This window comes from Schistosoma mansoni, chromosome 6 (genome assembly GCF_000237925.1).
Source record: "Schistosoma mansoni strain Puerto Rico chromosome 6, complete genome".
Taxonomy (NCBI): Eukaryota; Metazoa; Platyhelminthes; class Trematoda; order Strigeidida; family Schistosomatidae; genus Schistosoma; species Schistosoma mansoni.
Window position 1 is genome coordinate 17260075 of NC_031500.1, and position 14168 is coordinate 17274242.

Consider the following 14168-nt stretch of genomic DNA (forward strand, 5'->3'; position numbering starts at 1 on the left):
GGGATATTGTAAATACATTAAGATGTTCAATCATTAAGTTGCAGGTTCAAATCCTAACCCAACCAACTTTAATTTGTATAACCGAAGAATTAAAGTTAAACCTACGAATTGGTAATACATCAAAATGAGTGAATAAATGAGATTTAATGATTAAACAATCAATCAAATGGACAAGAAAATGGGAGGGAAAAACCAACGACAATCTATTCGAATATTGTTATGTCCCGATAACAATAGTGAATGGTAACTTTGGGATCAATTTATGGACCAGTATTATGTATATATTTTTTATCGTATAATTGCTAAATAATTAAACTATTCATATTCGTGTTCCTCTTAATATAAGCTTTATTTTGACCTATAGACTATTATTATACGATTTACTTTTCTTGAGTTATCCCTAGCCTATTAATTGCTGCCCCCATATTCACAGCCACATTTGGCTAAATCTTGCACAAATATTATTTTCTATTTTGTTCGTACCTTGTGGTCAGTCTGTTTGGTATATAAACTCAGTATGTTTGCAATACAACGGTTCATACCGCAGAGGCTATTATCGGTGTTCTGGACTTAACTGGTTGGGCTACGCAGAAAGCAGGACCGATAAGCACTCTAGACTGCTCGTACGGTTTCCATGTGTCACTGTTCCAATCGATAACTCGCTGCTATCTGATTGGCGGTTTTATCAAGTCATACGTTAATTGGGCATCCACTCAGCCACAAGATATAACAAATATATTTATTGTTATGATAGATACAATATTGTTCATTGAATTGATAACAAAACAAATAACTGTATACATATAATATGAAGTGACAAAGTATAAATAATGGATCCAAAGTCAACTTTCAACAACAAAACACAAATGTAAATGAAAGAAAAACAAAAACAAAAGAACTTCAGCAACATCTTAAATGTAAGGTGATAATCAGATAAAAGATAAGTCTTCTGTTGCTTTCTTTAGAAAGAAAAAAGAAGCCCAAAACTGTAATATACACGGTAGTTATTATTGACATATTAGGTTCTATGCATAGTATTCATCAATTAAGATGATATGAAGAGAGAGATAGGAGGGGGGAAAGAGAGGGAAATTAAACTGTAACAGCACTATTGTTAAAAACAAGAACATGGGTTAAATTGTTGAATTCATAATCACGATTCATTGTTAAATCATGAATGCATAAACCGGAAATCATCTGATATCAAGAGAAAAAGAAAACAGAAAAGACTATTATTATTATTCTTATTATGAACAAATGGTACATCATTTAAATTTGTAATTCAGTAAAAGTACATTTAGCAACGTACGTACATATAGACACACATTTCAATTGTGTACGAGATCGGTCGCTTAAACTTAACTAAGTGGACCGCAGTGTGAATCTATGATCTATCACTACTACCGCTAGTAGTCGTAGTGCTAGTGCAAAACAAACTAATGGATAGAAGAAATCAAAATTTATTGTGAACAATTATCGAACGTTCATTTAATATGTGTACATAGCCTTCGATCATTCATTTGCACCATACGCGGTGTGTTGTGCAATCTAAACTGTCTCGTCGTCTAGTTGTTAAGTGTTCTGCTCATGCCACTCTTCCCATGTATTGAAAGTCTTCTCTTAGTCTGAAGACTACGAAAATTTCGACGCAACGTTGTGGTACAGATTACTTATAAGCAATCTTGTGAGTAGCGTCTACCACAGTATTAGTAGTAGCAGTTAAAAGTCCAGTGATGATTTCAATATTGAAGCTGTGACTTTGTTATCATAATATTTGATAATTTGAAACTATGTAAAATGATAAGGTTTTAAAAAATAGCTTTTGTGTAGACGTTATACACATCATAGGTATAGACGATGACGTAGATATCAATCGGATTCGAGATGTTAATATCGTCCTACTAATGAACTGTCGAATATATATATATATATATATACATCCAGCTGACGAGTTCCAAATAGGACGAAACGCGCGTCTTGGATCCCACTGCTATCCATTATCCATCTTTGCTTATAATACTTGTGAATTAAGGCTTTATCGAGGCAACACGCACAGTATGCACATATGTCAATAAGAGACTGACCAGTTGAAGTCCTAAAAATATCAATGGGAAGATTCAAACAAACAATACTAAGTGAATACAAACTGTCTTTGTTACCATTGTCTTATTTATTACATAAACATAATTAAAAGTCATTAATAGTTTTAAATCAAACTATTTTTCTTAAGTGGGATTACATAATGGAGAATGCTGGTGGGCGGCCTATGCTCTTCCATAAGGGGTAACAGGCGTATGTAAGTAAGTAGGGATAACATATTGATTCTTCAATGTGAACTACTCCAACAAAAATATACCGAATACACCAAGTTCATTTATGTAAAGAGAAGGGATTAGATATAGAAATGTATCCAGTATTTAAGAGGGGTAAATACTACTAATAAACTTTATAAATTGTACATATGTATATGTATTTAAGAGGTCATTTTCTACCAAATCCTAATCTTCTGAATTCTTTATATCCCTATTTTCTTTCTCTTTCCAAATTTATTTCACTGTATTATACTCCTTCAATAACATCTTCAAACCCTAATCTTTCACATAATGCTTATACTCTTACTACTTCTACCAATATGGGATTTGAATCGACAACTGCATCTCTGCGTTAATGTGATATGGCAACTCGAAGTGATGTACGTACGTACGAAGTTCTACGTTGTGACTGACTGACTGATTTCATTTAAACAAAATGTTATGACCTTTATAGATATGTGTAACAGGTATTCACTCTTTAAACAAACAAACACACAACAACAACAGACAACTTATACTTCTTAATACGTAAACAAACAAATCATAGAGAACAACAAAACTAAACTTCGTATATTTCACTTACATGTAATCCAGGTAATGTAGCCATTAAATTCAATTCAAATGGTATACATTGACCAGGTAATAATTTGCCGAGTTTTTGTCTAGTTTTACTTAACCAAACAATCAATGGTAAATAATTATTTGTTAATTGAATTGAATTATTATCATTATGATCATTATTAGAGGTAGTTTCATTTTCATTCATAATTGATTGAATTGGAATTGAAGAAGAACTATTATATTGAGTTGAACATAGACTAAGTATCAAGTCTAAATTCATTTTACTATGTGAGTAAATAAAAAACAAACACAACAATGATAAGTAAACGAATTGTGTTAAAGATGATAATTGAACGAGAGGGGATAATGAAGAAATAGTCAATAATTTTGATGGAGTTTTGTTCGCTGAGCTGGATAGTTTGGTCGTGGAGCTTTCATCGCCCTTTTGAACGACATCATCAGCATGTTGTTCAGAAGGACAATGAAAGCTCCACGACCAAACCATCCAGCTCAAAGAACAAAACTCCATCAAAATCACCCACCTGAGCTACAAATTTTCTCCATCTCAATAGTCAATAAGTTAGTTATATCTAGTCAATGTAGAAAATGGTAAATACTTACTTACTTACTTACGCCTGTTACCCCTCGTCAAGGAGCATAGGCCGCTCACCAGCATTCTCCGTCCAACTCTGTCCTGAGTCTTCCTTTCCAGTTCTTTCCAGTTGCTATTCATATCGGCTTCTATTTCCCGGCGTAGTGTGTTCTTTGGCCTTCCTCTTTTCCGCTTCCCTTCCGGATTCCAAGTTAGGGATTGAGTCGTGATGCACGTTGGTGATTTCCTCAATGTATGTCCGATCCACTTCCAACGTCTTTTCCTAATTTCCTCTTCAGCTGGAAGCTGGTTTGTCCTCTCCCATAAAACGCTGTTGCTGATAGTATCCGGCCAGTGGATGTTGAGCATTTTGCGTAGACAACTGTTTATAAATACTTGTACCTTCCTGATGATGGCCGTAGTAGTTCTCCACGTTTCAGCTCCATACAGTAGGACTGTCTTGACGTTCGTATCAAAGATTCTGACCTTGAAATTGGTTGAGAGTTGTTTTGAGTTCCATATGTTCTTCAATTGTAGAAATGCTGCCCTTGCTTTGCCAATCCTCGCCTTTACATCTGCATCCGATCCTCCTTGTTTATCAACGATGCTCCCCAGGTACTTGATTGTTTCCACCTCTTCCAGAGTCTCGCCATCAAGTGTGATTGGGTTGGTGTTCTCCGTGTTGCATTTGAGAATCTTGCTTTTTCCTTTGTGAATGTGGAGGCCTATCGATGCAGAGGCTGCTGCTACATTTGCGGTCTTCATCTGCATTTGTTCGTGTGTATGAGAGAGGAGGGTTAGGTCATCTGCGAAATCCAAATCATCTAATTGATTCTGAGCTGTCCATTGTATTCCGTATTTCCCGTCAGATGTCGAATTCTTCATAATCCAGTCAGTCACTAGAAGGAAGAGGAATGGGGAGAGTAGACAGCCTTGTCTGACTCCGGTCCTTACTGGAAATGCATCTGTCAGCTGTCCTCCATGCATGACTTTGCACTGTAGTCCATCGTATGAGTTTTGGATAATGTTGACAATCTTTTCAGGAACTCCATAGTGTCGAAGAAGTTTCCATAATGTTCTCCTATCCACGCTGTCAAACGCCTTCTCATAGTCGATGAAATGAAAATGGTAAATATGTGCATCGAATCAATTCGTTATACCATGTTAGGACAAAGAAATAAACTTATCACTATGAATCCTAGAGTAGTAAGAATTAGGGACATAGTTGCAACAGAGAAAATTAAGCATCGAAAATATGATTCCAGAAGAAAGAATGAGCCCATGGAATAAAAATGAGGTAATTTTGAAACTCAGGATCTAGATTGAGATAAAAAAAGGAATACAAAAACACCATTTCGGTCGATTCTGAACCATGTCACCCAACGTCTTCAAATATTGGTTACGATGATCGCGCGAACCCTAGCTAAGTGTAATCCATACCTATTGACATACTTAAGTTCAAATATCAATGACTTCAGAGATTGACGCCATATTTTAGTTTGGTTGCTGCTAACCTTATTCCAACCGAGGTAGGTGGTGGTTAGAATGAAGAAGCTAGAGAACAAGACACGAGAAAACCGAAAATATGAGTATCGAAGTTTGAACTGAATAGAGAAAGTAAATGAAGTCGGCTTATAACATAGTAACCTAAATCAAGTGTTAATTGTAGAGGATCGACATCCGCTGGTCCATTACAACATAATTAATAGTTCACAGATTATGAGGAAATTTCACCTACATGTCAATAATATATCAGAATGGAATATAATTTCATTAATTTTGAAATATTTACAAAAACGTTATTTTAGAGGAGTTGTGTATAGTTCGTAAAAAAAATTTCACCCCAATCACTGTCTTTTCAGGAAATTTTAATTTAAATAAACGCGTCAGCTGACGAGCCCCAGGTAGTGCGAAATGCGCGTCCTGGATTCCATTACTAGACACCATGTATCTCTGTTAATAATGCAATATCGAGACGATCCGTACAGAATGCGCATATGCCAATAAGAAACTGATCACTTGCAGTCCTAAGCGTCAGCACAAGACGAATCATACGATACTTCGTTTGCTGTCGTTATACTAATTCTGGAAGTAAACATTTTATTATTTTTTCGAATTTCCACATTTTCATTTTATTTCGGAGTTTAGTTGGGAAAAATTGACGAGAGTTTAGAACTCGGTAAAAAATATTGATTATGTTAAGCATTTGACTCTTATTACCACAGATGTCAACAATCTACAAGATAAAAGTTCATTAAGTTCCTCCGGACAGCACAAAGAACAGTTTTCTGGATTACATATGATGAACAATGCCGAGCGACTTCCTAATCTTAAGAGGAAGGTATGTTTTTAGTATTTAAAACTTATTCAAAATGAAGTTCACCAAGAACTTTTCCCACAGGTTTTCAAAGCACCCCTCTAAAAACGCAATCCTCTAGCTGTTCGAAATATACATACGAGACATAACATGACTAAAGTAAGAAAAAAAAACAATTTAATACCGAATTGGGACAATTACAGTGTTTATTACAGGCGGACTCTTCACCAAAAGGTTTAGTAAATCACTTTTCTGGCGATAATCGTAGAGAGAAGGAACAGAGAAAAAATTGAACATATTTCACATAAGTGAAAATATTATTACGGCTTTCAATGCTCACATTTATTTATATGCTCCTTTTTGATGATCACCTTTATTATTGAGAGCACTTTTTCATTAGCCTATTTTGAATGGATACTATGACGAAATAGCTGTCCAAATCTTTAGTGCGCGTCTAGTATAGATTCATTCATAATATCGATCCATGACGTTTCAATAAAATGATTAAGTGTTTTGCATTAAGTCAATTAAAGGCATATCTATGTATATAGAGTCAACGTACTATAAGTCGATTAGTTAACATCTATCAAAGTTATTATAACTGACCAGGAAAAGATACACATTTGAAGTAAAATGAGTGATAGTCGTCGATAGTTAAACTAAATGAATAATTCTGGTGAACACTAGTTGATGTAATCAATCAATAAGGAACATTTCATATCGTTAACGTTTTTATTATTTTCAGTAGTTATGATTGACAGGAGTTAAACTATTGTTCAAAATAATAAAGTATGTGATATACCTGCAGTTAGTTAATTCAAACTTCAATGTGAATGGTTGTTCTGTTGTCACAGTGGATGGAATAGTTAAAACCCTCAGTTGGATATCACCAAAAGTAGGGAGCTGAAAAGATATGGAAAAGTGAAAAAAGTGCATTCATTTAAATAAATCGTGTCCCAATTCATTGTTAATCCAAAATGAGTTTCAAGTAGAGATATTACGTTACATAATTTATAATTAAATTGTTTTTAATGCTGATCTATTGGACAGTAATGATCTTCTCTGAAAACATTTGTTACTATCGATTATGTCATAATTTTATACTTTTAGCTTGATCGTGATGTTATCTTTGGCAAAGCGAGAGTTTTAAGCCTAATATAACAACTACTTCCCAAAATAAGAAAACCAGAGAAGTCTCATTTGTTATATGTTTGACAAATGATCAGTCAGTTACAATGTAAAACCTACATGTATGCACGTCGATGCATACCTCATTAACACACCGAGATGAAATTGTCAGGCCCAATCCCAGAATAGTAGAAGTAGTAACAGTATCAGTGGTAATATGAAAGATTAGGCATCGAAGATAGGACTCAAAAAGAAAATATAAATTAACGAAATAAAAACAAGAAAAAATTATAAGAGATTAAGAATCTCGGAAAAGACAAAGAATGGATGCATCGGCGCCATTGCAAAAGACTGAGATATGTCATTCAGAGTCTTTAACCATTGGTTACGATAATCACGTGGAACTCAACTAGGTAGTCTGTACCTATAAACAGGGCTAATTTCTATTGTCAGTGACTTCACAGACTGAGGTCATGTTTTGGTTTGGTTGCCCTTAGCTTTCTTCCAGCCTACAAAGCTGAACAGGTGTTATCAAATAAAATTTAAATGTTAAGTGTTATTCGACGTTGAATTATATTACGCACATTTAAACATAAATATTGGTACAAAGGGGCACCGAAATACATACATATACACCAAATAATAGGTAAATGAGCATAAAAGAAACCAATAAATGAATGAAAATAAGTGGATAGGAGTTAAAAGAATGATGGAAGAAGCAGTTCAGTTTAGAGCAAATACAAACAGAGAGAATTTTTCCTGTTAAAGAAGATCCTCTTACTATCATAAAGTGAAGGAAAATTACAGCAGGACTGTTAGCAGTTTCAATTCTGAGTTATGTTTGATATCTTAAACTAGTAAGTTGTAATCTCTGCAGAATCCCAACCACTGACAGATACCAATCCTGTAAAGATTTCCTGGATGGATGGAACTTATCAATTGAAGTTTTTAAACCGTTATAAAACCTATTGCATACAAAAGAGGAATTATGCAAAAGCTAATTTAGTGAATGTATAAAAGTAACTATAGTGAAGTGTAGAGGTGAGAGCATCAAAGTATATTTTGAACCGCGGGATGGAATTTCATTGAATAATTGTCACGAATAGCTTGTTTGAATCTAATTTCGACCTGCTTAAAATGAATTTTCGACTGGTTTTTTTTACGTCAGCCAACAGTAATTTAAATGTTTTGTTTTCCCGACCATTGCTTCTACCTTGACGTGGTGGTCCGGCTTGCCTATCGTGATGAACCAATCGAGCTATACTGGTTGGAACAATCGTTCCTCAAAGTCCTACCACGCTTGACAGGTCGGTTGAAGAGTAGTAAGACTAAAAGCAGCAAACCAAAGGTCCGAAGGCAAAGTCGTACTGCTGACTGTACAGAGGTGTGACGGTAGTAAGTTGTTTCCTTCAGACAACCAGCATGACAGCGATGCTTTTTTCCCACAAGGATGGGTGAGATTAGAAAAGGTCGACCCTAAAAATGCACACCTTGCCTTATACCACGGATATCCGTCTCCGGCGGTAAGATCCCAACAAGTACGGAGCTAACACAAAAATTACCTACAAAAAGGTCGTGTGTGACCGACCTCAAGCAGTTGTCTATTGGACACTGTGGTCACGCTCGCAGGTCACTAAGACCACTTCTAATCCAATTTTCTTTTCAGGTACCTCTAGAAGAAACCTTTCACGGTGTGGGCAACCGGGAAGTGATAACTGCCCTCATACATCTAACAGTACTCAAGAATTGTTTTGTTTAAATAGTAAGGATACAACAAACTGTCATCAGAATATTCGTTGTTCATATCTCTGCATTGTGATATGATGAGAATTTTTAAACAGCCTACACCAAACAATGAAAATCGAGGAAATAAATAAATCAGCAGTTACAAGTTTACTTATTCATATAATCCATTTACTTAGTAATACATCAAAACGTATCACAGTCATTCAATTGGAAATGAATTGGATTATCCTATTTTTCATATTTTTGATGGAAATTAGGTCGACTTTCATTGGCATGCGTCCATCTTATTTGGACTGCCTCGATATAGTCATTATGACATAAGTTTGTATGGGATAGATGGACTGTGACTAGTAGTGGAATTCAGGAGTATTTTATCTTAATTCGGACTTGAACATCAATCCTGATATAAAGGTATATCCAGCTGGCGGATCCGAAATAGAACGAAACGCGCGTCTCGGAGCCCACTACTAGTCACATTTCAATGATTCTTTACTAATTATAATAATAATTCTTCCAAAATTATCTATTTAAAATTATCGAACTAACTTCGTATTTTAAAGAACTTGTTTGTAAGCGTCCTCTTTCACCCATAAGTGATCTCCATGTAATGTCTAAACGTCCAGCTGATATTGACACTTGACGAGTAGTTGTAGAAGAAACTGGAATTGGATCAGGTACAGCTGAAGCTGGTATTGATGAATTGGTAGATGATGAATTTAACAAAGGCAATGAATTGGTTGTTGTCGGTATTAAACGATATAGAAATTGTTGTACATCATTTGGTTGTAAATAATAAGTTGGAGTGTTAAAATGAGATCTGAGAAGTGAGGTAAACATATAAAAGTGAATGAATACGGCAGACGCTTCACTTAATTCTCACCTATATATGTTAAGGTCGAATAAATCAATGGCATCATAACTATTGAATATGATGATTATACAGTACAGAATGAGCTGTACAACCTAAAATAATACTCGATATAGGATTTATTTTCTTTAATATCATGCAACTGAAGAGTATACAAACGACTGAAGGGGCTTCGATCCCTAGTGGGACCTTGGATGTCCTAGTACCGTTCACTTTAACGCCAATGCGTTACTCACTCAACCACATTCCATTTGTTCCATACTAGCTTGTGCCATCAAGGCTACACAGAGATGGTTCGCACGGGATGCACATATACCAACCAAGACCGATAAGCTTTCAGTCGAAAATATCGACAACGGGATAATCCCAATCCATTACAAGCTGAATTTTAAACACATAACCATTTCGCAAGTAAGCGGTTGTTTGAAATCAATAGCTAGGTGGATAACGCAGTGGCGTTTGAAGCGAATGGTAATAACCTCGAGTCTCAATACAAGTATAAACTCTGGGATGCAAGTGCATACAGCTAACGAGTACCGAATAGGACATAACACACAACTTGGATTGTACTGCTAACCACATTACATCTAATCCACCCGAATGCTTATTCCCAAAAATGTCTCTCAAAGGAAATGTCAAACACATAATAGAATAACTTTAATGTCAATCAATCATTAACATCAACCGAATCAATTTGTAAAACAAAAAAATGAAAAAGGAAAATTTACTTTTTACCAAATTGTAAATTATTTAAGTCAATCACACTGAATTGAGGATTTGATTCAAATAAAACACGTTCAAGTATAATTGGAGTTACAGTGAGATTTTGAATTTGTGTTTCCATAAGCACACTATTATCAATCTAGCAGAACAAAGTGGATAGAACAAGAGGGGAAGAGATTAGATTTACAATGATAATCAATCATGAAGATGTCTACGGGATTTAACACATACTCAGTAGAGTGGACTACTGATATACAACATTGGAACAATAAATCTTAATATGATGGAACACAAACAGAAGTCAGGGGCTAAAAAAACAGCTTGATATTGACGAGGACAAAGCTTATAAAGAAAACAACTCTGCCTTAAAGAAACATACATTGACTTTGAGATGCTCCGAAATTAGCAAATTTAAAAGAAAGAACTAAAATATCAACTAGAATAGTGAAAATCACGTACTGAACTTAGAAAACCAGGAATCCCTAAATAGCTATTTCGTCGTAGTATAGGATTATTTAGCAGTGTGCATCTACAATTTTGCCAGGGATCAAACTCGTGACAAATCTAGTCCTCCCAGATTTTTAATGGTTGTATGGCTAAGGCTAATCCGTAATGTCAACGACGGAAATTTAGTAATTTTCATAAACTCCCCAATGTGAATAACATTAACAAGAAACTATTAGGAAAATATATCAAAAATATTCAGAAAACAACTTCATTATGTTGGGAGGCCTCTAAAAATTTTAAGATTGGTTGTAACCTTGTGAACACCCTTTATTTTTTGTAATTGAGTTAACATTGGAAGTAATGTTTATTTAGTATGTCTCCTTTTTTTATTCGGATTTTAAATGCTGAAGATTGTGTGAGTTAAAAAGTTGATACAGAAGTCAGTTTCTCAATATTTCAGTGTTCAGAACTTATGAAGAAGTTTACTGATTATGAACTCCAAGAGGCTAAAATCAATAGCCAATAACTACATGAATCAATATTACGCATTAATCTAATCGCCCTAACCCTTATAAACTAACATACTACTATGGTACCCAAAATATAATTTCCGGATAAACAATGACAAGCATTTCAATGTCATCAGTGGTTAACAACAATTTCCAAAAACCCAACGTCAAAAAATATCGGCATAATCCATTCACCACTATTCATAAGATTTACAAAATAAATATCTGCGATTAAATGCATGCAACCAACATGTATGTCACCTCCATCCTTAATTCGTCGCACGTTCGAAAAATAATACAAAATGGATCTATATTATGATGAGCTAGATATTCTACCAGAATCAGAGTTTGCAAAAGAGAATCGATAATGTTGTTTTTGTGTCGTCTTATTATGGGACTCCTCAGCAGTGTGAGATCGTGGATGCGCACTGCCGAGGAGTCCCATACTAGGACGAAACGGTCGTCCAGTGCTTCCAAGTTTTCAATGGTGTTCTAGCTTAGATCGACTCGTGAATGATATTTCCATTCCAAGTTTTAAATGCTGACTCCATAAATACACCTCTACACGCTTGCACATACGCATATATTTACTGTTAACATGATAAACATTGATGAGTTTTCATGCATTGTGATTTTAAACCCTTCAAAATTGGATATCATAATGATGGATGCCACAATAATGACTACCTTCTGACCTAATTTTCCATTAATCAATGTTTCGGGATATTAATTACGGATCTCGGTCTTTAGTATATATATATATATATATATATATATATATATATATATATATAATTTTTACTGCACTCCGAGAAAAAGATACAGCCTGAAGGAGAATTATAAAGGTTGAATAACCTTAAAGGTCATATGAAGAAATGACTGACGTGAGTGGTTATAACAAAACAACGCATCAGTTACCATGGTTAAATATAATTACAATAGATTTCCTTTCAATAGACACAACCAATTCGCTAATTTTTCCGGAGAAAAAAGCTTTTACATCTAAACCACTAACCAAAGGAGAAAGAAGAAAAGTTTAAAAAGATGAATAATTTAGTAATATAAAAAGCAAAAAAATGGGATTTTTGAGATGATGGAATTTTTATATTTTACATCATAAACTGATCTTAGTTCGACAACGACTGATAATCAAGAAGCACAGGACAGTTGTTTCTTACTAGTATGGGACTCCGAAACAGTGGGTGTTCATGACACTACCAGCGATTGAATTCAGAATCCTCAGTCTTATATGCGAACGTTTAGAATATAAACTACTATCGGATGTGAGACATTTCTTCACTGTAGGCGATAGAGGATAGTTGCGCAACATCGCGAAATTATTGTGGTCAGATATATGGACCATTAGATTCCAGTTCAGTGGTTCGAAATTGACCAGTTGCCGCAAGACCTGCTATTCATAGGTTCCCGGTAAAGTCACGGATGTGAACTGCTGAGGAGTCCCAAACTAGGACGTGACATATCCGGCGCTGCCAGGCTTTGAACTTTTGTCCAATTAAGATCAGTCCGTGATGTACACTATCGGGAAAAAACGCTACTAGTTTGAAACGAGTAAATTTATGTTTAAATAAATAGAGTGAATTCTCAACTAACATAAGTTACATATAAACAGTCATTAGTCAATGAGTTCAGAGCGTTAGAGATTTCAGCTTAATGAAATAAACAATTAAGCTGAAATGGATATGACATAAATGATCGATAGATACTTCTTGATCAAGTACAATCAAATAATTTGGAAGTATAAAATAACTTTGATAGGTAACTTCGTTTATCATTTGCCTTCATTTGGAAAGTAACAAAAACAAACTAACAGAAATAATGTTCATTTAGCTAAGTAAGCGAATAAGAGTTAATTTAACCCATGAGTCATCAATAAAAGTAAAACAAATCATTCATTTAGAAAGTCTATATTCACTGTCTGTTCTTCGATCCAGTAAAGTGAATAGCCGATGTAACGTGGAAGTATGCAACAAGCTTCTACGTTAAGTTCTGAATTAGTAAGCTATTCAGTGAATGAGTAAGTGAATCATTCACGATGAAATCTTAGATCATATTGAATAACACCATGAAATAATATTAGGGTTAAAGCTGACAAATTAGTATCGTCTTGTTAGGAATTTCATTTCTAAACATTATTATCTTCTTTATTTATTTATTTAAACACAAATATTGGTACAAAGAGGCACCGGATACATAAATCTGATTCGATTTGTGTGAGCGCTGTGATACTATCCAGGTACCCAAACTGAAGCAGGTGGTTTTCTTAGGGGACTACACTCGGAGCCTTTGACCTAAAGGCAGTTGAGCATCGTGATAAGATGCAGTCACATGGTAGCCGGTGACCAACGATTGATTGATACGCCATTTATTCCCTCAGGATACTGGAGCCCATGTGCACCATTGGTTTGGAGTCAGGGTTTTCCAACTCTCCTAGGTGGACCCGCCGTGTCCACCAACCCGGTTAGAGCGCCGGACATTCGCTTTTCGTTCTCTCAATTTCGTAAACAACAGTGATGCCACGAGAAGGCAGTGTGTAGGACTTCCCTGTCAGAGGCTATATACGCGTGGCCATGTGAGAGCATTTCTAGAGGGAGAGCGGATTCTCCCCACCCTCGGCCGTACCAGGGCATTCGGGGGCACATTTAATATCTAATTACAATTCAACAGGATACTTTAATTATCAAATCCCAAAAGCTTCTTTTTTGGAAATAAAAAGTAACATATTCTAAATGTCAATATTGACAATTAAAATTTATCGAACATAACTTGTGAATTGTATTAAGTAACATATAAATTAAAATTGACAAGATGCCTATTTTTTGCTATTTAAAACCGAATTGATGCAGAATAATATTAAAAATTGATTAATTAACATTGTTCTATCAGATAGTTGTTCAATGGAAGCATAAAATTTCGGACAAATTTGATCTTATTCAACATACATACA

The 14168-nt window shown here is 35.0% G+C and overlaps 1 protein-coding gene across 1 annotated transcript in view; it reads right to left on the minus strand.

Moving 5' to 3' along the window:
* Nucleotides 1-852: 852 nt before the first annotated feature.
* Nucleotides 853-14168, minus strand: part of Smp_016810 (hypothetical protein) — a gene marked incomplete at its 5' end in the record, with an annotated part of 25520 nt that continues 12204 nt past the window's right edge. Inside the window, 5 exons of the mRNA XM_018798439.1 lie at nucleotides 853-1197; nucleotides 2896-3157; nucleotides 6585-6685; nucleotides 9203-9473; nucleotides 10253-10386. Coding sequence (XP_018653381.1) covers nucleotides 1093-1197; nucleotides 2896-3157; nucleotides 6585-6685; nucleotides 9203-9473; nucleotides 10253-10386 — 873 coding nt within the window. The 3' untranslated portion in view covers nucleotides 853-1092. The remainder of the gene's footprint in view (nucleotides 1198-2895; nucleotides 3158-6584; nucleotides 6686-9202; nucleotides 9474-10252; nucleotides 10387-14168) is intronic.